This window comes from Phaethon aethereus, assembly GCF_964289735.1.
Source record: "Phaethon aethereus genome assembly, chromosome: 1".
Taxonomy (NCBI): domain Eukaryota; kingdom Metazoa; phylum Chordata; class Aves; order Phaethontiformes; family Phaethontidae; genus Phaethon; species Phaethon aethereus.
This window is the reverse complement of record NC_138575.1, coordinates 128,295,804-128,320,598: the sequence shown is the minus strand read 5'-3', so window position 1 is coordinate 128,320,598 and position 24,795 is coordinate 128,295,804. Positions and strand designations below refer to the sequence as shown.

Below are 24,795 nucleotides of genomic sequence, written 5' to 3'. Positions count from 1 at the left end.
CAACAGAAAACAATCCAATTTCTAAGGAACTAAATAAAGACTCTACTGGAAATACACAAGAAGATGAACTAGAAAAAGAACTGTTAGAGTGGTTATGCAAGAAGTTATATATATATAAGAAACCTCCTTCCCAAAGAGCCAGATGGCTTTCCATATTAAAACTATTACATCATTGAAAAATATTATAGATAAATGGATAATCATATTCAACAATAGAATGTTCCTGCTAAAATTAAGATTATTGAAAAAAAAGATAAAGAAATGCCTGATATGTATGGGCCCTACTGCAGGTTCGCAGCATTGATGATATAAAGCAAGTAGCCTCAGACAATAAGTTTTGAATTCACAGTTAATATAATTAAGTAACAAACAGGCACGACTATGTCATGACTATGATAGTGAATCTGAACATGAAATTCTACTAAACACTTTCTCACATATGGCTATAAACACAAATTAGACGACTTAACTTCCAGGCAGACTTTCAGTTTAGCACACTCATTTTTGCTGTGTGTTAGCAAACAGAATCTGTGTTAGTTTTAATTCTCTGGCTAATAAATGTATTTATTTCAGCATGTACATCTCCAACTAAATAATCTGGAACAAGACAAGTAGCTTGCATTAGATAATCACCACACAGGAAAACTTTGGCTTAGAATAAGCAATATAACTTGATTTTCTAAAACCAGATTAAGTTGAATATATGCAAATTTATACATTCATTTAACTTTCAGGAAGCATTTGGAACATCCTTTGCTAGTAAGGAAAATGAGCTAAATTCTGGAGGTTTTCTTTACTTTTCTACACTTGAACATGTAATGAAATCTGTTGTAATTACAATCAATTCTATATGGGAAACTATGATTTTCCATACAGTCATTTGGAGTTTCATCTTTGACAGAAATGTAATATTTAAATTGTTTGTTAAATACTGTAAGTACAGTGATGAAAAAAACCTGAGGCACTCTATGTCCTCATAGTTAAAAGGGCTTGGAACAGGATAACGGAAACATTGAAATTGTTGACTTAATGAGATAAAGAGACAAGACTTGGTTTCTCTGTTTGATTTTTCCACTTCTAAAACTTAAAATGAAGAGAACAACATTCCTATGAGCTGGTTTCAGCAGATTTACTAAGTGTGCCCATAAAACTATTATCATTTATTAAATGTTAGAAGTTGTTAGATTTTTGATGCAAAAACTCGTACTTTGCTATTTCACATCCCCTTGATATAAAAAGTCAGTGCTAGAATTATCTATGACAGTTAATAAAAGCAATTTTTGATTTGTATTTTATATTTATCCTATAGTATAATGAGCAATCAGGTTTAAGTCTTACTATACATATTTACTTTGGAGAAAAATGTTCAAAGAAGTTACCACTGAAAGATTCTTGTAAATAAATTTATTTTTCCTTTTAAGGATTAATTATAATGGATTCTTTCTGAATGGGAATGAAACAAAATCACAAACTCAGTTTTAAAACACAGAGCTATTCATGACAGTTCTGTAATTTGATTCATGCAAATCTGTCAGGGATAAAAATCAACCACAATTTAATTTCAAACCTTTCCCAACCAGCTGCTAAACAATTTATGCACTACTTTTCTATTTTTACTGCAGGATAATGACAATGATGAATGCTTTTCCTTGGATATAAATATTCATTAAGTAGACTTAGATCAAAACTATACCCTTCTAAAAGCCCACGAATGTGCGAGATCCGTTTGCCTCTTCTAAGAGATTTATTTGGGACGAAGATGGAACTGTGCCCACAAATGCATCTCATAACAATTTAATAGTTAGGTTAAATTAAACCTATGGCAATTACCTCAGTACTCAATATTATTAAAGTTGGTGTCGGCTCCGATAATACCCAATATATGTGGGTGAACAACAGATTGGTTATGGATATAAATCAGACAAAGATAGTCTAATTATAAAGCATTAAGAAGCACTAAAAGGAAGTCAGCTGCCAGTAAACTGCTTGAGGTAGGTCACTGTTTTTCCATCCAATCTAGTAATGTTCACAGACAAAGGACGAAGTGGTAGCTCATTAGCCATGATTTACATGGTCTATGACTTTTTTTTGTGTGGAAGAGTCATTCTATCAAAAAGTATTGTTTAAAATGAAGAATGATAATAACATTGGCATGTGTGCTTCAATACCCAGAATCACTTTAATCTACTGTTACTAAATAAGTGGTAAAAGGAATGGCCTACTGTTATTTCACACAGCCCTATTATCAGTTATATGCTTCCTTTGCGCTAATACTTCCCTGTTACGCTTCACTACACACACTATACTGCCTTGCTAGGAAACTGAAAACACCCTCATTTTCATGAGCTAATAAGAATATTTGTCTGTGTGTATATACAGATGCCTAAAATGTATAAGGTCTATGCATGTGTAAGAATTATAAATAGATGTGATTTTACAGAAGCTAATAACAGCATATGGATGTTACATTTCCTCTGTTGTGGAAAGAGATAAATGGGCTCCTACAGAGGACAATTTAGAGCACCTATCCAGAGTCTCTGCCCTGATTCTCCCTCTAAGCTTGTTATAGATGACTGTAGGCAAATTCCAGCCTCTTTAGGCTACCATTTCCTTTTGTTAAAACCTTTCCTTCCCCAAAATAATCACAGAAAAATGGAAATGTGGTCTTCTCTTCATGCTGGATGACAATTTGAAATTGCTGTAATTATACACAGCACTTAAGCATGATTTTTACAAGCCTTTCCTCACACAAACATTATTCTGCAAAAGCTGATAACTGATTCATCTACTTAGGCTTACAACGTTAAGATATGTTCTTCTTATGTCAATTCTGTGTTGGAAAAATTCCACCAATTTCAAAAGATTTCACTGTTGCAAGAAATGAAGAAACCAGACAGTAATATTTCAAGTCACATTAACGATACTGAATTAGCCTTATCTTAACTACATTATCGATCTACTTAACAGTATTTTCTGTTTAGCTAATTAAACTGTAATAATTGCACAGAGTACAGCCCTAATCAAACTTCAAGATTTTTGGTCTAGCATGGAACAAAACAGCTACATTTTACTTGTTTTGTTGCTGTTTTAAAAAAAATAAAAATTAAATCAAACACTAAATTAAAGCTGCCAAGATTGGGGTGTGGATAGGGTTACTTAGTAATTACTTCAGATTACAAACACACAAACAAAATTTTAACCACAAATTCACAACTTTAAATATATAACTGCCCCTCGCCATCCTTTCCCATTCAAGGACGTAGTTTGCAGATACCCTAATGCTCTTGTCTTCTAAATACAGCTGAAACAGATAAAAATAAATTAACTCCTCAGTGTTCTTGTATTTTGCACCAATGTGCCTTCATATATAAACACCCTTATATGCACATATCACAGAGGGGGGCTGAGCACTTATAAGAAAGATATCTCTGAGAGTGACCGCAGGCTATCAATATACAGAAGCCCAAAAATAAAAGTCATCGTAAGAAAAGTTTTCGACCTTACCTTGAGACACTCTTCTTGTTTGAAGAGATCCTCACAATCCTTAGCCTGCAGAACAGGAGAATTAAGGCGCTCTTCTACTTCAGACAAGGCTTGCAGAAGGTGAAGGATCTCTTCCAGATATGTAGAAGGCACATGGGTGGTTTCCACAGTCATAGTTTCAGTCACCACAAAAGTTGTATCTTCAGGAACTGTTTGCTAGTATAGATATACAACAGAACATTTTCTTTAGTTTCTTAATGCTAAACAAACTTAAAACTTAATGCAATTTCCAGTTCACAACCTAGAAAAAATTAAAAATAATTTCTAAGGACAAAGGCAGGAAATATTTGAGGTTTGTGGCACAAATCACTCACACTCCACTAGTCTGTTGGAAATGGCAGGTACTAAAATTAATCCATGAAAAACTGTTCAAACTTATTTTCCTATTCTCCAAAGAAATGCAGATAGGAGATGCAAGAGTACTCTGAGATTACGGTGTTACTGAGATTTTAGTGCTAGCCCTTTTATTTTAAAACATTACACCTCTTTAAGCATCTGTCCTTCATTATAGAAGTTCCATGCACGCCAGGCCTAAAATACTAAATAATTTCAAGGTGTCAAATAAAATAATGACTTGTGTAACACACACAATTTCTTAAATAACATGCAACACAAAACAACTAGGTCAGTTCAGCACTTTCAACACTATACTAAAGTATTTCTCTTTAAACTAGAAAGTACAATTTGGAATTTAGTGATTTGAAAGGTCTTTAATGCATTCATATTTCTAAAAGGAATCCCAGTAACACACCTCTTCAGGAATTGTCTTTTCTTTCTTTTTTTTTTTTTTTTTTTTAATGAAATAAACACTCTATTCTGAAAGCACGTGCATACAGCAAATGTAAAGAAATCCCAGAATGTTTTGGTTCCAAGAAAATAGATAGTTGATATATTGCATTTGGAAAGATACTGACATACAAGGTGACAAAATAATGACCGTTTATATAAATTCTCTACATTTCTGATTCGATGTGTTTATGGATCATAGATAAAAAGTAATACCAAAAGTGTGCTCTGGAGCAGGGAGAACTCCAGATACATGATCACCTGCATCTTCATTTAAAAGAGACAAAATTTAAAAGATATACATTTGTGATTTCATAAGCATAAGTTATTATTTATTTGCTTTGTCATATCTTATAGGAATCCTACTGTTAGGACCAAGATCCATTGTGCTTGATGTCTGTCTTCTCAAAAAAATACATTTTACTTATTGAGGAGCCCAAAGAACTTTTACAAGCAATTGCTGGTAAACTGTCTTTCAAAAATCATATTATTTAGATGCTCCAGTCCTAATACAGATAATAATGGATTTTGGAGCTATTTACGGGAAAGACAACACATCAGTGGTCCTAAAGAAAACAGTATCATTAGTTAGCTACACAGTATGTAAAAGAAAACAAATACAGACACTAACTTGCACATACTACCTCAGCAGGGTGTCTCATTTTAATGTATCTGTTTTCCCTGTCCATCCTTTCATGACATGCTTCTCTTGTCAGTTACGGGGCTGAGTCATCTGATTCTTCAATTTTCTTTAGAGTCTTAAAATATGCATATACACACTGTAGAAGATGTATACATATCATGTACAAAGCTCATAAAGTTCTCCGTAGACTTGTGTTATTCTGCAGCATTTCTTATGCAAATTTAGTTGCTTTGCTTGCCCTTTTCTCACTAAATTACTTTCTCAGTACATCTGCTGATACCTCTCTAATTACCATATCATTGCTATCAATTTTATTATTTAAAAGAAATTGCTTTAAAAAAATTGTGTTTGCCCCCCATATGTTTCATGAATCACACGCTCTGCAAAAATAACAGTTTACCTCAGTAAACCTAAAGAGTGAGCTATCCCAGTTGATTAGAAAATGGGAGATTCTCAACAGGCCACTAAGGCATGCAGCAATATATTTTCATTCCTCAAGACTACACTGTGACACTTCTACATGTAGCAAAGAACTTTAGTCCCACATGAGGAACATTGCACCTATAACTGTATTTTTCTTTTTGACTGAGAAGACAGAATATTTATATTCACAGTAATGAAAAGAGCATGCTAGATGTGCAAGGTTATTCACTCAAAATGAGGTCACATGAATATGTAAAGTGATACACATAATAGTTTCTGTACTTGTATTAATCTGTTTTTTTAACCCCAAATTTAAGCTAATAACTATGTACACATGTACACATACATGTACACACATGTATGTATACATGTGTATATAAAATAAAATCCATGCCTTCTCGCTCTAAATAATTCCTGAATCCTGAAGAAAGTCAAGCGGAAATCTGATGTGTGAGCACTTTGTGGGTATTATGCCTAATTATTTATAAAAGTAGCAAAATGGGGATTCTTTCAATCACTGCTACAAAGAACTCATATAAAAGCACTCTTCAAGGAAAAATTAACTAAAATCTGAAGACAGGATTGAACCTTGTCTGACATATATGATTTAGTAATCCCCAAAATATGTGTAATATTTAACTCTGATTGATGTTATTGAGATGTATGCAACCATATATTCATACTGTCCTTTACAGAAAATTTTACATTCATATTTCTCACAGCTGCACGATTACTCAGTTCTACAGGAAACATAACCCAGGACATTTCTAGTTCAAGCAAACCACTGATGTTGCTATTGTTAGTTTAAACTGTAAAGTACTACAACCAGATAAATAAATACATGGATTGATCGGTGAAAGGAGAGGCCTACCAGAACTTGCCTTCATATTTGGCAACATTTTTATACAAAAAGAGTTACAACCCAAATTAATTAGTTTCTGAATACTATTTAAATAAAAGAGTTGGAAATTTGATATAACTTTGGAAATCAAAGATTAAATTTCTTTGACTTTAGTGGGTCACGGGTCTGTCTTTCCTTCTGTATTTCTCTGATTGACAGTAGCATAACAGAAGCCAAGGCAGAAGTTGGCATCTCGCGCTGAGGAATGGAGGGTAGGCATATCTAGCACTTACAATTTTAATCAGTAAAGGAAGAGAAAAATTTTTGGCTTGCCCCTATCTTTGTTGGAATCGCCTTAACTGTAGAAGATACAACAGGCACAGTCTTTCCCTATACTCTGGACAAGCATCTTTACTAGAAATGCATAGCTGAAACTGAATCATCTATTAAGACTGCAATGAGAAAAAAAAAAAAAAAGGCGATTGTAGCAGCTGGGAACTACTACTATTAAAAATAATATCCATTCAGTAAAGATATATGTCATTGCTAATGCCAAAGTAGTTCATCAGAAGCAAGGTATGTTAACATTTTATAAGGACTAAAAATAAATAAGAAAATAGAAATTAAAATTTTAGATAATCATTTAAGAATGGTTTTGAATAAGTTGAATCTGACACAGTGGCAGAATATATTAGTTAGTTACTTAAAAATACTCAAAACCAAATAATATTTTTTAAAAATACATAATACAAATAAACTGTTAAGAATGATGGGGAAATACAGATGTAAATGGCCATTTCTGATACTATTTCTGCAAAGTACATTTTTATTGATATTAAATTTTTTTGTATTTCTACTTGATTGTCAAGTGATATACTGACTTACAAATTATTTTTAGTCTCTGAAAAAAGACCTTCTTTTGGGTAAGGCTTAATATTTCACATTGCTTTTCACAAAGCATTATCACCACTGGAACAGCAAATCGAATTTTCTTCCCCATTATTACATATATTTAATTAAGGGATAGGATCTTTCCATAAACATGACTTTACCTACATGTGAGAAACTGATTTTATTGATAGCTACTATGTCCTACCAGGTGCACCACAAAGACAGGAAATACATTTATGAACTGGCCCTTACAGAGAAGGCCATTAAGCAAAAACCAACCAAACAAAACCAATTAATGAAATAAAAAAAAAAGGAACTACAGGAATGATGCAGGTTTTGCCCACAAAATCAACACCCTCCCAGAAGTATCTGTGGTGATTATTGCCTACACCTAGAACAGTATCACCTGGTGGCATCAGAGCCAGCTAGCCTTGGAGACTGCTGTTGATTTCCTCTTAGCACTGGAAAACTCAGTGTTAAAGCACATTTCACCCAGCTCAGCATATCCGTTTCCTTTCCTCTTTCTGCAGAGGGAACAATCCCAACATCACTTTTGCTGTTCACCAGTTTACACCCAGAAAGCCTCCGACCTTCTTTTCTTAGGCCTTGACAACTGTTCCATTTTTGGTCCCTTCTCACTATAGGTCTCCAAACTCGAGTGACCTCATTGTGCTGTGCTTTTGAGTTAGTAACTTCACACAAAGAGAATACATGGGAGGAGTAAAGTGGCAAAACACGCCTTTCAGCACTACTGCACCATGACACTGCCCCTAGCAGCATCCTGATGAGAAGTTCAGGAAAACAAACGTGTGCCGCCTCCTGAGGTGAACTAGCGCTTGAGGAAGTATTCTTTACAAGCAGCTATAAGATATATGAGAGTGTAAAAAGTTGGTCATCCCTGAGGAATAAACGCAGGTATGCTACACATGGAAAAAAAGAAGCAGATAGCAGACACCTTCTGGACAAGGGCAATCATGCATCAAAGAATCCAATAAACTTTGGAGCAGTTTATTGCTTTCTAGAGCAAACTGTAAACTAGATGATATTTGCTCGCCCATGGTTAGCATCAATATATCAAATAAAGAATTAAAACCACAAAAATATGATGAAATGTTGCCAGAGATCAATAAAACCACTTTCAAGTACATATACATAAAGAAGCTTTTATTAACCCCTACCTATGCCAACCTATGAGTGGTGATGTCAGTTAACAGTCAGAAAAATAAATTCTGTGTCTTCAGAATTGCTAGCACATCTTACCTCTAAGTGTGTATATATGTAGAAAGTACATCAAAATTATACCAATAACATGGAATTTTAATTGTGAGATTGGATGGCCTTGGTCAATCACAAACAAGTTATCTATCAGTGCAAAAAGAAGTATTTGCAAGTATAGAGAGATATAAATACTCACTACAGGATTAAAAATTTGTAAAATGCTTATATAATTCCATAAATGCAAGGCCTTAAAAAGCACTTGGTAGCATGAAAATCTATTTAAAATAATTTTTTTTTTTTAAAAAAAACATATTTTCATGTAAGAATGTACATATTTCTCAGGTATGTGATTTTTCTACTCATGTATGACTGAAGTTCACAAAAGCCTGCATGTTGCAATACCTAAACTATGTATTTTAATGCTTGCATCTGACTTGATCAGTGACACACAGAAGTTGAAACTTTAAAAATACACATGATTATTTTCAGCGCTGTTCTTGAACAGAGAGTGCTTTACATCTTCACAATACTTCACTGTTAAGGCATACCTTACTGGTTGTTGCATTAACAGTTTTATTCTATAGTAAAATGAATCTATTTCATCCACCCATAAAATGAAATGAAGCCAGTTAAACTAAAACCATTCTTAATAACAGCATTAATTAGAAAACATTTCAGTAAATTTTACATGCTAAGAATAGCAATAGAAAATTGCAGGCTTTGATTTTGAAAACCATCAATCAACAGTCATTAACCAGTGTGAATTTACTTCCATTGTCTTATTTTTGACCTTCATAACTTGATTGAAATGCAAAGATTTCCTCCATGAGAAAAGGTCTGTTACCTGTACTTTTAGGCTCAAATTATGAGACATCTCCTGAAAACTCAGATAGTCATGCCACACTCTGATGAGCTCTGTATGGTGGATTGGATAGACACCTGCGGCTGCTCGTGATAGCTGTGGTTGCTTGGCTCAAAGAGTTGGATGGTTACTTATTCCACCCACAATTTTTCTTTTTTTTTTTTTTTTCTTTGAGTGTGGTATTTTCACATTTAGATGAGGAGAAAATAAAGAAAGATACAGACAAAAGCTATAACAATTAATTTTAAACATTAAGCCCAGAGTAATTTGTCGTTCTTGCATTGTTGTATTGGTTGTATTCATAGTTGTAACTTTGGTTCCTTCCTTCCTCCCTTCCTTCGCTTCCTCCCTCTCTCCTTCCCTCCCCCAGGAGATAAATATCTAGTTTAGAAACCAGGACAAAGCATTTTGGTGTTGCAGCCAATCCTCTGTGTTCTGTACACCCTCATGCCTTCAGAGCCCTCCAAGACATCAAATACACTTGGTCAAGTGGTAAAATGAACAGCTTTGGCAATCCTTTTTCCAGTTGCTTAACAATACTTTTGTTTTATTCTGCCTTAGATTATTGCCTCCAGATGGGAACTCTCCTCAGGCTGAGGCACTGCTGCATATTGAACTGAGCTGCACCTTATTTGAAAACTCATCCATTGCTCCTTACTAAAGACCTGCTAGCATTCACACAAATGACAGACACAACTAGCACAAATTGGAAATTCTAGCAGTTCTGCTGTTAACTTTTATCCCTGACAACTTCCATTGGTATCTATTTGTTAAGCAAAGAGAAAAAAAAATATTTCAACTATAATGAGACTGGGACATAAGACTCATACGCCGTACTGTGTGTGATACAAGCCAGCTCTTTCATAAAATAAAAAAAGTGCTGTGTATCTTATGCCACAGCTGCAATGTTATCATGTCCTGAAGAAAAACAAAATCTAGTAGCATTAAGGCATAATTGACTAATTGGAACTACTGGGACGTAGAAAGTGTCTCTTGTTTTAAATAAATTGTGCATATATTACTTCTGTTAAAGATGGCATATCTCAATCTTAATAATTGTAGTAGTTCAAAATTGACAAGTAGGAGGAAATCCATATCTCTCCATCATGTGACTTTAAACCGATATTTGTAACATTACAAAAGGAATTATTAAAAAAATTAAAGACTCTACTTCATAACCATTTAGCAAACACTGCTCGGACCATGTATGGTCGCTAGCATTTAGGGGGGAAGTTAAGCCTTTAACTACCAGTGAGTCAGAAGAGATAGCCATTCTCAGTATTAAAATCAGTAAATAAGCAAATACTTAGGTACTCATGTTATGTTTTGGAATGAAAAAAATCAGAACATATCACAAAATCTACATCCTAGGCTGGTTTTCAACAGATATTTAGATGTTATTTAGAATTTTATAAAGTTTTATCTGGAAAACACTTTTGTAATTGATATATTATTTTATTATATATTTATTATATATAGATTGATTTATTATATTTATTTATCTACCTTCCAGTAGACAAAGTGTATTTGAAAGTTTTTGTATGCTAACTACAGAACACGTAAGTTCATAAAGTTGTAAACCATTTCTTGTATTCATTTAGTAGTATTTTTCACAGCTGAAAAAGTACATACAGGCATTAAAAAGCAAATGTCATGCTTCAGGAAGTATCTAGTTGACACTTTAGAAGAGTAAACTCTTCTCCACAGTCCTATGTCCTTGTAATCATGATGTCCAATTGTGACAGTCTCTATTGATTCTGTTAAACCAACATTACGTAGTCAAATTCACCTGCATAGCAAGAAGGACCCAAAAGAGTCGATTATTATTTTTTACACAAAATAGAATCTCAAAATTGTGTTTCTTGGACAGTAGTAAGCTATAGGCAAGAAAAAGTGTATATTGTGGCAGAGCAAGCTTCTACACGATATGTTGGAGGGCAGCCTTCCTAGGAACAGACTTTGGCCAATGCCAACTGATTTCATGGCTGATTTATTAAGACTACAAAAGTGCCCTAATTTTAGACAGCACTTATGCATGAAATTTTAGGGCTGTCCTGAATAATAATATGTATAACTCTATTGACTGATCACCAAGGAACCAATTAATGTTAAATAAAGCATAGACACGTTAGAATACGGTCTATTGATGTCTAAATTGATGAACCCATTTTGAAATTGACTGTTGATTTGTGATGCTAACTTTCTAGATATTTATGCAAACTACATCTGTTAGCTGTTTATTTGTTGAGATAATTTAGAAAATAATCTAAAAATACTATTAAAGTACCACATTAGTGTTGAATGTTGACAGCGTCAAAGAGCAAGGTCCTAAACCTTAGATAGGGACATCTTCCAGAAATGTTAAAAGACATTTATCTAATTATTCTCCATCTTAATTTCTTAAAATAACCTTAATATACATTTATAGAGATGCAATCATAAAGAATACTAATAATGTTTATCACTTAGGCTGATTTTGTTACTCCAAGACATAGATTTTTTTTTTTTAAATAATCTAAATGAAATTGCTGTCAATCCAACATTTTTGAAAACTAATTAAATATAGCCACATAGATACTCAGCACTTGCACTGTACATATGCAAATTTACTTCCTTCTGTACCTTTGTGAGTATACTCAGATGCATCCATGCAAAAAACCCCAAACCCCCAAAAAACCAATCCTGAATTGCAGACAGGAGATGAACATCATCTCTTCAAAATATACTGTCATTTAGGACAGATCATTCTGCAGCAGGTCTTTTCCCTTATCATTTAATTCAACATTATATCTAAGTAATTTTGACAGCAAATTCCTGACCATGTAATTTATTATTTTAATATATTATAATATACTATGTCTGAGAAAATAAGATAGTAATTAGCTGCTTTGTTTCCCAAATAGCTAAGTAATTATAAGGAAGAAAATACTATATAATGATCAGGTTTGTCCAATGAAAATTGAAAGGAGAGAGAACTGAGTGCTATGTAACACATGATTCTTTAACCAAAGGCTGTTGGTCTTGTTTCTGTCTCAAGCATATAGAGAAAAGCCTGTGGTGTGGCTAAGACTACATTCTTATAACCACCTCATCAGCATCCTAAACCAGCCTTAGTCCAAGTTGCAGCAAGAGTTTTCATTCCTATGGTATGAGGTACCGATGTCAAGTTTCACTTTTAAACTAAAGAATATAATTTAGATCACTAAAGTTTATAACAGAAAATGAAAAATGGCAGAGAAAAACCTTCTCTGTAATGTTCTGTCATCTACAAGACAGGGTTTTTTATCTTCACTCTAGTAAAATACTACAGATTTGCAGTGATGATAGTGAACGCTGTACAGAATTAATAAGGAAATATGAGAGAAGACAAATACGCTTTAGAAGAACTCAAAATACTGTAGTAAACTTCTCTACTTTTTATAAAAGAAGGCTATAGATGGTCTTCACTTAAATTACAACACTGTATGCATCCCTTTTAGACACAGAGAAGGCAAAATGCATTTTAAAATGTATGTATAAAACTAGCACTTCTCCAGCTATATCAAAGACAATATCCGTCTTCAGTGTACTTCCCATAGCTTTCTTACCTTAAATTAGACATAAAAGTTAAGTTTTTGAAATACAATTATTTAGAGTAAGATTTCTAATAGCAATTTCCAGCTTGATGGCTGCTAGAATATGGGTGTAAACATTCAGCTGTGAGTCTCTTCGCAGAGATTCTCATTCATCCTCACCCCTTTTGCAGACCACAGTCAAAAAAGCCAGTCTTTAGCTGTACCGTGTAAAGCTATTTGTTTAAAAATATGCCACTGTAAATGTCAGAAAAGTTAATTGGTGTCACAGGATCACCTCTGCCTTGTCCTTAAGAGACCCAAAGTGCATAGGTGAAAGAGATACTAATCCATCACTGTATAGTTCTTTTCTTTTGTCCAGTACGTATTTTCCTACTTCGTTTTTCTAATGTCTTTTCTCTCTTCTATTCATCCTCTATCCCACTCATTGTAGGAATAACAAAGAATTTATTTGCCCCTTCTTGACAACCATTACTTGTTTATTTACTGGAAGAAATATTTAAGCAAGGATAAGAGAAGAAAACCTCTTTGTTCCAATGCTGTTTGTTGTGAAAACTGTGGAAAATGATGATCAAAACCAATGACAGCACATTACCACTGAAGTATCCATGTTATTTAGATGCAGACAGATAATTGGGACACCAAATCCTGTAGTTTATCTAACTGTGACAGATTTATTTCAATTAATGTTTGTTTTATATTTTAGAAAATATCTTTATATATAAACATATCGTAACGGTTAAAAAAAAAAAAAAGGTTTACATTAACTAAATAGAGCTCCACAGGGAAATACTAACTGAAAACTACACGATGAACTTAAACATAGTCTTGAATTTCTGATGTAAACTTGATCAGTACTTAATCTGGTTAAGAAGTTGATCACATACTCTCTCACCTGAAGTGATCATCCGGTTAGGGGACAAGTATTTTGACTTTCTGAATGCTTTACAGAATCTTAAACAGAATAATGTCTTTTATTTGGAAAAATGAAGCTTATGATATTTAGTTCATAGAAAGTACTAAAAGTACTGATATTTTATCCATGTTGCAGTTAGCTATTGAACTGCTCAGACTAAATCACTTACCTTATAGAAGTAAATACATGTTTTGTATAGCTATTTTCCTTATTCATTCTTGCATAGTCTAATTGCTATGAAAAAGACAGTCTCTCCTGATTATCAGTTGATAAATTTTATTATTTTTCCCAGTGTGGCCAAAATCCAGGCCTGAATGTTTCAGTAGTAAAATGACCATAAATTTCAACAGAATGTGTGTGTCACCAATGAAATTACTCAAAATGACTTAGGTAAGTATTTTTTGGCTTGTATATACATCAATAGGTACATACTTTTGACAGCTGTTAATAGGTTGCAGGGACAATATTCTTCTTGTCCTAAAAATACTCTGGCTTACTATTTACAGCATGCATAGTTCAGCTGAGCGCGGAAAAGGAAAAAAACACCGTATGTGATGGCAGAAAGAATGTCGGATAGCTTGATAAAGTATGGCAATAGGACAGATGAAATAAGAATTCATAGAGTAGGCTCTGCACCTGTGTTCATCTAGATGATAAAGGCCTTCAATACTCTCTACATGCAGAGTAATTTCAGTCAGCTCAATAAAATCTAAATTGAGCTATGACAAAAACACGCTCTTAGACTGCTGAAATGAAAGCATGAAAAAACCCTCAAACTTCTGTAAAACAGGCATTAACTCAAGCTAATTTAATTAAATATAATCAAGATATCAATAACTGATTTTCATGCTGATTTGAATTAAACTATCTGAATCTAACTTTTTCTCTGCAACAGCTAGATAACTCTTTTCATCACCCTGGAACAGTGGCAGATGATGTTGCAACAAAGTTGCAGAAAAATAGTAACTGGAAGATTTAGGTTTAGACTGTAGTGAAGGGGATTGATAACTTTTCTGAAAATACTGTGCAACTGCCAAGGCTTAATTATTTTAGCTTCTGCAGAGATAATCTAGAGATAAATGTCCCTTGACCTCTATAATGTTATAATTCTTACTGAAATGAATTTTATTAAAAACAAATGTGTACTTTGAATATGTAAAAACTTCATACAGCTCTAGGATTAAACTTTAATGGCTTGTTTTTTGAAGACTATCTTAAGCTTCTATGAATTTCAGTGGGATTTAGTGGTTAATCATAATTTTAAAACATGATGATAAAATAATCCACTCTTTAATAAGTTATTCAGATTTCACAACTGAAGTTCCTACTGACTGATTTCAAATTGAAATTTTTAGCAGAAATGCAGTAGAATACTAAACTTTTCTTAACACAGGAATCTGAAATCTGCCTGACTGAAAGACAGGATTTTCTGACCACTGTTTATTTTGCCACATATGAATAAAGACTCTGGGTGGGAGAAGAAACTTGTAGGACAACATGAACTCCAAAAACTTTTTCCCACTCTGTGTCATTTTAGGTTTTGTGCAGCTGTATTTATGTATTTGTGTAACATGTTTAATCTGTTACTACAATAAATGTACTTTTTTCCCTATAGATTGTCACACACTACTCTCTGACACTTTTCACATAAAGAGATGACCACTATACCGCATTGAATAATGTCACAAAATTGGCGTTAAACAGAGCATGCAGTGCTTGAGGTAATATAACTACAACATACCTTATTATCAGAAGTGTTGACAGAAAATTCCTTTTCATATATATATATCTGTCAATTAGTTGCTGGCTTTACTGCTATGTATTTGTGAGGCAATTAGAATTTTATGAGAATCTATCATGCTAGTGAGAATCAATTCTTATATGATTATGGTTCCTATATCCTTCTGACAGGTTCTCCTAACAAATATTGGGGAAAAGTAAAATCCAGGGCAGCATGATCATTCTAATTTCACACTTTGATAACAGAAATACATTAGCTCCAACAAAGGTAAGAAATGCAAATCTGTCATTAAGCCACATAATTAAAGGTCTTCTTCAATGCAGTCTTGCTAGGTTTATTCAATGAATCATAATGAATTGCAAGATATACAGTACAACTAAATCCTCATTGATTCATAATAACAAATTTCAGTTGTTAAATAAGTCTGTTATTGAATACATCATCCATTGTAAATAAAAATGCAGCAGTTTTCGATTTGTTTTGTTTTAAAAATAAATTCCTTTTTGTATTTTTATCATATGGTTTTATTCAGTTGGTGGTTAACATAGACAATCTCTGTGAAAGTTAGTTTTGCTGGTATATGCATGTGTTCAAGTGAATAGCTTGAATTTTCATTTTTCCCTTGTATTTTAAAGTCTTGCACAAACAATTAATCCTCACAACATCCCTGTGAGGTAGGTACTTAGGCTGTATTAAAAAATTTAAAAAAGGACTCAAGAGAAATTAAATTTGTTTCACTGATTCAGCAAAGCCAAAAGAGTAGCAAGGCAGTTGTGCTTCTCACTCTGATTTGAGCCATGAAAATATATGCCTCTCAGCAGTTTCAGTAGCTTCTGTGAAAGTTCTAAAATATTTCATATGAATATCATCTTAGTCATTGTCAACAGAGAAAGATATTCTTCATGAGAAATGAGAAGGATACAGTAACAATCCCGTACACATGTAAATTTCATTGAGTATTGACCTCATTCCCTGGATAAATGTTAACAAGTAGCCTTGAAATGCTTGAGAATATTTAAAAATTTAACCATTACAAGGAATGAAATATATTATATAAATACTATATTTTCACAATAAAAATACATGTAATGGTTACATGGCTTTGAAAAGTTGATGACTGTATTCCTTTGACCAATTGAAAAGCACATGTGCTGAGGTATCATCTGTGTTACATATTTAAAAAAAATATGCTAACATACAGTTTTATTGATTTGCTAGTAAAATTTTATAATGGATATAGTCATCCTCTGTCATGGTAGGTGGTGGGTGACATAAAAATCACATTGAGAGTAGAACGTTTTTATATAAATTGGATGCATATTCCTATTTCTTACTTGCTTATCACAGGAACAAATATATTCATTATAAAAAAAAAAAGAATAATTTACAAGACAAAGTGAAGCCTGCTCTAGCTCCATGCCAATATAAATGATTTGCAACTGATTACATCCATCAAGTTTAACATAAACCATATCAATCTGAAAAGAGTAATCAGATGGAACAAGGTTTAATAACATACAAACCAAAGTTAATGATTCTCTGATTGTTTCCATTAACTGCATAGCTATCCCAATTATTATTTTTATGTATACATTATGTAACTTAATAGTAGAAAAAAGTTAAAAATACACAATACACAGTACATTACAGGATTGTATTGACCAAAATGTCATACGTTTTTGCTGATATTTTAAAACTTTTTTTCTTTTTAGAACATAATCGACCATATATCAATTAGAAATGACACTTCACACATTTAAATTTTTGTTATCCTCTCAGTATGTCCCCTCTCCAATCTAGTTGCATTTAAAAATAAATAAATAAAATTCTATTTTGTTGAATCGCCTTTTTATCACTAGCACTTTTAAGATTACAGTATAGCAAATAATGCAACAACTTCCTTGAGAGCAAATCTTATCTTTCTTCACTGAAAATCAAAAGCCCAGAATACAATGAGGAGAGTAGTAGGAATGGCAAGGAAAAACGGCCACGTAAGTGCAAAACTTCTAACCAAAAGTGGTAAAATTCTAAATGGGTAACACCCAATACATATTTTGATCATAAACCTGGAATAGGGACAGTTTATTTCCCTTTTATTTATCTAGTTATTGCAGCCTGTATAAGCCAGTAAGAAGAATTATATTTTATATGCAACTAAACAGCTCAAAATCAGAAGACACGAAGTTGGTTCATATAAATTACGTTTTCATCCTGCCAAATTTAAAAGTACACTTTCTTGCAAAAACTCCCTTGAGAATTCAAGCATTTGAAGAAGAGGCCATGTATATATAGTATCATAACAATTTTTTTAACCCCTTCCTAAAGTGGGTATAACATGTTATGGACAAATAAAAAAACAATTAAAATTGGCATGGGATGGGTAGTTTGAAAAAGACAATTATTCTTTTTTACATGTTAACTGAACAAAATAGGTGCATGGCAAACTGACGTTTTTAAACTGGAAAATGTTATGGAAAAATAATGAGGCAACAGAAATAAACATGAACTTTTCATTTCTGAGTTTTTGTAATTGGCTGATTTAACTTAAGGGCATTTTTAAGACCAAAGCAGAGAACTATCGTATTAGAATATAAAGATTCCCCCACTCGCAGACAATAGGGTTTTTCTTATTAATATCTGAAGAGTTGACACTGACCCTGAAGCTCTCTTTGTTAGTAGGATGCTGTTAGTAGTAGCAGTTGCAAACATATGGGTTTGCCAGTAACAACTCACAATTTGTGCATAGTTGAGTCTTCGAAACTGAGCAAATTTGCTCTCAAAATCTCGCCAGCGCTTGCTGAGCTGTATCAGGGTTGGCTCCACTGCTTTTGCAGCCCCATCCTTAGACAAGCGTTCAGCCTGCCTGTGCACCGCATTCAGATCTTCCTTCTTCTTCTCCAATTCTCCATCAATCTCCTAGTGAGCAAAACCAATACAGGGCCCAGGACAGTTAGCTAACTAGATCAATCAACTTAAAATTAGCAAAATACTTCTGTCAGAAATTCAATTTCCATTTTATTGTTACAATTAAAATGTACAGCTATTTCATGTCTTATTTTACATTTAAACAAAAGAAAATAACTGAAACTGAAGAACCTTCTTGGAGGTTGGCTGTAGGGATACTAACAGCTAATACACACTGAACACTAGTTAGCAAAGGCCAACAGTTTCCAATTCCAGATTCTTGCTAGTACACTGCGATGGGCAATTGGAGAAATCCTTTTCAAAATAAGGGTCAGCATATTCAGGACAAATAGTGTTTGGACAGCTTACAAATATATTATTTGAGTCTAATATATTACTTAACCCCTATTTTACTCTGTGGGAAACTCAACAGAGAATGAAGCAAAGAAAGACGATGTAAAACAAACTAGGAAAACCTTTGACAGTATGTAAATAAATCTATAGAGTTTGACATATGAATATGTTCTGATGAAAATGAATGTGCTAACATGAGAGAGAGGTCATCCATATATCGGTAAGTCATTTGTTCATCTGGAACAAAGATACATAAAATCAATTACAATTTTTACTAGAAAACATTTGATGCTCTTAATACAGTGCACACTTTCCATAATAATGACAAAAAATTTTATTCAGTGTGTTTCAAATTATTTATATAACATTCTGTATAACAAACAAATACAAGGTATAATACAAAAAAGAAATGTCAGTTTGAACACAGATAATTAAGGTTTGTTTTACTATAAATAGAAATAAAGAACTGAACTGATAATTTTCTATATCTATTGGAATATTTGTTGCTTTTGCTGTCTGTTAAATCGATAAATTGTCACTCAGAAAGATCTACCATTGCCATCCCAAAACAACATTACCTTTAGCTTCTGCTCATCTTTGTGGTCTGGTAGACTGGCTAACTTTTTCTCAATGTCATCCAGCCATGTCATTAGGTCATCCGCCTGCCTCTTGTACTGGTACCACTGATGAGAAATCTCTAAAGCTTTTTTTCTTCTTTGAGATCTCAAGTCCTGTTCACAGTGCAGACATTATTAGAATATGAATTACAGGCTTATAAAATATGAATTGGTATGTGTACACAGTGAAGGGAAAAAAGTGCACAAGGCCACTATTTTTTTAAATTAAATGTTGATATTTAAAACAAGTATGTAAGTATCTCAACACAGCATACTTTCTTCAGTTTAAGAGCATATAAGTAACTGAACGCAGCATATTTTCATCAGTTTAACAGATTATTTTTTCTTTTAAAGGTGGTTACGTAATCCAGGGTTGTTCATATGTTGAATAAACCACTGAGACAGTCACCAATATTCAGAGAAGTTCAGACTCTTACATAAATGCCAATATTTTACACAAAACACTTCTGCTCAGAATACTTACTGGACAGATGGAAACACAGCCCACTTAGTATGTAGCCATAAGTGGGCTTCCTCTGTTTTGTTGCCTCCTGTGAAATCTAGCCTGCATGCAAACTCTGTAGCTATTCAAAAGTTCATTTCAATGCAGAAATGTATGCAAAGACAGGCTTCCTTTTTCTAAATTAAATATCATATACATAACAAATGTATTGTGTTTATGACAGGTTTATAAAAGTATTAAAACTTCTCTTTAACAGGAAGGTAAAAAATATTATTTTATTTCATATAAATATATTTCAATATATTCCATTTACATTTCCTGCTTAACTTCACTCATTCAGAATTCAGAAAATATTTTCATTATTATAATTCCTTAATAAGAAGTAAACTAAAAAATTACTGACTACATTTTATATGAAATTATTCAGATGAACTTGCCTCCACCATTCTTGAATTTTATTTGACAAGGTTGAAGGCCTTACCTGAGTCACCCAAAGGAAAATCAATCTCTCTATTCCATAAAAACAGCCAGTAAGGATCTGGTCAATAGCATACTTCTGGAAAAACTTTTCTTGTTTCTCCTCCATAAAAATTAAGAATTACTTCCATTTAACTTGGAACAGTCAAAGAAACACCTAACAGATTTCAATTTTCTTTTAAATGTGGACAAAACAATGACATATTCCAGTTATTCTTTTATTGAATTTAAACAGATCTGCAAAACTGTATAAATTGGAATGAAATCCAGAGGAAAGGAAAGATGCTGCTTAAAAATATGTGATAATAAAATGTAACCATGCCATGTTCCCTAAGCCAAGAACAACTGAATGAAAAGTTTCAAAAGAGAGAAAAATTCTTCTTGCAAGTAAGATGAAAAATTCTTCTATAGTAGCCAGATCCTATGGCTCCAGGTAGGTGACCAACTGTAAGATTCTTTCTTTCCTCACTTATATTTTTGCCCGGAAAGACAACACTCCCAATTACAACTAATAGCTTGTCCAGATAGTTCTCACTGTGGATGTTTCTAGGAACAGTTTTTCCAGGAGTGTGGTAACACAATTTTGTTATGTGACTCTGGTTGTCAACCTCTTAGCTGCTAGGTCTATTGGTACTACCACCCACCCTATTCTAAAGAGATTGGAGCCACATTTCCCACTAAAGAATTTAGCATGTAAATCTTTTACTAAAGGGTAAAACAACTTATTCATTGCCAGAAATATGTTATACAACTGAAAATATAAGTTTGTGAGAACTGATTCTAACTAAGGTCTTGACTGCTGTTGGAGAAACATAAAAAATGCATTATGTGTTTAAAAAGGAATTATTATCAAAGAAATCATTGTTGTCCAACTGGCAATCACACGGTTGCAACACTAAGGACAAAAGAGTATTTATTAAGCTGAAGATTTAAGGTATGTTTTCCAAGGCATCAAGAGAAGTATATAAGAAAATATACGTTTATAGGCAAATAGTTTTAAATTACTCATCTTTAAATAGTAGTGAAGATTCATTTAACAGAACAATTCCCTGAAATGAAGAAAAAAATGGTTTTAGTAACATATGCTTATAATTGTAGCTCCTATACCTTGAGAGCATTATGTTTAGTCTGCAACAGCTGTTGTTTTATCTTTATTTCCTCCCGTTTTCTCTCATCTGTGATTCTCTTTTGAAGCTTGTCGCCCCTTTGTAGCAATTCTTTCACTGTGCTCTCGTCGTCTTTACTCTGATTTAAAAAAAATAACAAGTGTAATGGGCATTTAAATCTAATTAATACTTAAGTAGTAGGAGATACAGACATATAAAACTATACTTCCTCTGATAAGGTAATCAACTAACAGCTACTTGCAGGTCTATACTGAAGATTGAATAACTTTTACTTGTTTTCTACAATACATGTAGATACTTGAGGGATACAAGTGAAACAGCGCTTGAAAACCTGCAGATGTTTGATACTAGATTTTATGCAGCATCCAGGATAACAGGATGAAAACACTAAAGGCAAAAAAGTAAAATGTATTTTACTTTGAAACAAAAAGAATAGATACATCTAAAATAGTCAAGTCACTGTCAGTAGTCAGTGAAATTGCCGGTATGCTAGGAGGCCATGCAATTCCTGACTGTTTCTTGTATCATCACAATGCGAAACAGCTATTCTGGCAGGGAAAATGATACCACTAAGTATTCTTTACATAGAAGTTGAATCTATGCCACAGCTTCTGGGAGTTTACTTCTTGAACTACACTAAACATTTTATGTAAAGAAAGGGAACAAAATATTCTTAAGTAGTGGAAACTGTCCCATCAAATTTGATTCACTTAGAATTTACCACTGCAGTACATACTGCCTTAAATTTTACTTTTCCTGCATTAAAACAGAAAAAAGAAAAAAAAGTTCTGTAAAAATTCCCTTCAGCATTGATATAAAATAGCTATTTTTGAAGAATTCCTTAAAAGAACAAGAACATTGCTTGTAAAGAAACAGATATTTGATCTTGCTGAGGACTCATGAAAGGAAGGTTCTAAAGACAAATCTTTATTATTGCCCAGCCAGGAAATGTCCCCCCTCTGAAAGTCATTCTGGAGAAAACACATCACAGTGGCAACAGTAATAAAGCACAGAAGTATTTTTACCCTTCCCCTGCCCTCTCCATGTATAAACGGTTTTGTTACTTGCAAAGGGTAAACTTGAGTAATAAAGCTTGCTACAGCCTCCAAAACCATTTACAATAAATCCTATAAGCAGATCAGTTAAGAACTAATTGGCAAGTGACATTTCTTGCAATAATTGCCTACATTTGTTTTTAGTGAATGTCTTCTTGTACTATATATAAAATATATATAGTACTAATTTTCGCTCCGTTTTTTTAATCTCCCTGCCTACTTCACTCAGACTTCCATTTCAACCAAATTACCATATCTTTATTGAAGTCCTCCTCTTTCAGATTCACCCCCTGCTGAATTTCAACCTCCAGTGGTTCAAGCATTTTTTGTATATCAAAGTCAAATTGCTCCAATTCCTTCAAAGGAGTGAAAGGCTAAAATAGAAGAAATAGAAAGGTTATTTGTTTAAATCACATACTTAATAGTTTTATTAGAAACATAAATGAAGAGAGACATATGTTTTACTCCCTACTGCTAAAACAGTGGTAGACTTTCTGTCATGTGGAAAAATATCTACACCATGCAACTCAAAGTACCCAAAGATACAAGTAAAGATAGGTATTCAACAATACTGTAGAATTTCCATATAAGAAAACATAAGAATTCTATGGTAAGTGAAGATTAAAAAAAAAAGAAAAAGATATTTTCACATTTGTGTGTAACAGGTTCAGATAAACAGTGTAACATAACAATTTTTCTAACATATTACATGTTGACACTACTTGGCTAAATCTGGTTTGTCAGAAATTACTCACACAGCAACAAGCAATCCATTCAGATGAATGACAAACCATTCTACCAAAGGTTTCTCTCTGCCAATTGAGAAAAATTTCATGATAATCTGTTTCAGTGTTTTGAAATAATTGCGCTCTCACAAAGAATAGCAAAAATGGCAGGTGAATTATACAAAAGACAGATAATATTTGTGTATGATATTCCACTAACAATATTTTGTAACGTATTAAAAAAAAAATAATCAACAAAACCACTAAAAAGAGCTTGTGTTTCAAAAAAGCCTCAACAAAAATACAGGACCAAAAAACCCTCAACCACAAAAAATAGACAGAATTTGTGCAAAAAGATTCACACTATAATGATGGTGCTTTAGCTTAGCATTTGGAGTTTGAAACTCTAAAACAAGTGCCACTTATTAACAATACACTGCCCTTATCTACCTGATACCCAATTGCCTGTGGATAGTTTAACGTACAATATGCAATATATTTGTTAAGTGCATTGCAAAGGATAACAGAAGAAGATTTCTTCTTTCAAAGCTTTAAACGCAAGAACAATCAATAAATTCTTTATGATTCTTGCAAAAAATTTAGATTTAAAGGTAATTAAAGCTTTACGATGTTCTAGGAACTCTTGGACATACAACTGTCTTCTTGCTTAAAGACATAAGCGCATTATATTCTAATCAGTTCTCCTTTACTCTTCCCTCTAGCACAATTTTCATTTATTATAAAGCAAAAGTTTGTAATGAAGGTGGTGGCAATCAAAGTTAGTCATTAAAACGAGAGAGACTGGACATCAGCTGTAATTTTTCTCAGCTGTTCCACAGATGGCCTGGGAGAATTAGGGTAAAAATGCCTTAAGTGTATGTGGGTGATTGTTTTAATGACAAAGATTTTGTACACTTACAAACATTAACAGAAATATAATAATGTACAATATTTATAGAAAATAATACTGTGATCACAAGGTTTAATCAAGAAGCTCAGAACTACACTCAGCAAGCACTTCAACTGAGGTAGGAATAACAGCAAACTACACAGTAATTTCTTCTCAAATGCTCTGAAGGATGTCTTCAAAAGTACTTAAATCTCACTAAAAGACAAATCTACTAATAAAACTGGAATATAAAATTACTAATCTCTGACAAATGCTAAAAACTGTAACAAAAAGGAAAATGGAAGGAAAAATATTAAATGAAATTCCAATAATTGAATGAGATTCAAAGACCTAACTTGAAAATATTAAAACTCATTCTAGTACACTATGATCGTTTCGTTAATTTAGGACACAACAATTATGTACTACCATTTACTGACTTCACAGGTCAGTTCTTATTTACTTCACTGCTGTAGTCATAATTGTTAGTATTTGAAAAAATATAACTAATTTGAAAAGAGATGAGAATTGATTGAAAATAGGTTATGAGAGTTTACTGTCCTCTTGAATTGATTTCTTAATCTGTTATTCACTGAGTAAATAATTTTGCCTAAGTATGAAAAAACTACAAAACAATTAGGAAGCATAATAGAACCCCGTAAGAATAATTTTTCAGCCCATGAAGCTGAAATCATGACTAAGGGAAGTGCAATTACCTACATGATACAGGTGGACGATACAAGACACC

At 33.0% G+C, this 24,795-nt stretch overlaps 1 protein-coding gene across 4 annotated transcripts in view; it reads right to left on the bottom strand.

Moving 5' to 3' along the window:
- The window catches only part of DMD (dystrophin), a gene marked incomplete at both ends in the record, with an annotated part of 1,339,794 nt that overhangs the window by 670,789 nt on the left and 644,210 nt on the right, over positions 1-24,795 (bottom strand). For all 4 annotated transcript variants that reach the window (XM_082008889.1, XM_082008891.1, XM_082008888.1 and 1 more), the window contains 5 exons: positions 3,505-3,699; positions 18,170-18,352; positions 19,273-19,425; positions 21,359-21,496; positions 22,685-22,807. In XM_082008889.1, the coding sequence (XP_081865015.1) occupies positions 3,505-3,699; positions 18,170-18,352; positions 19,273-19,425; positions 21,359-21,496; positions 22,685-22,807 (792 nt within the window). The remainder of the gene's footprint in view (positions 1-3,504; positions 3,700-18,169; positions 18,353-19,272; positions 19,426-21,358; positions 21,497-22,684; positions 22,808-24,795) is intronic.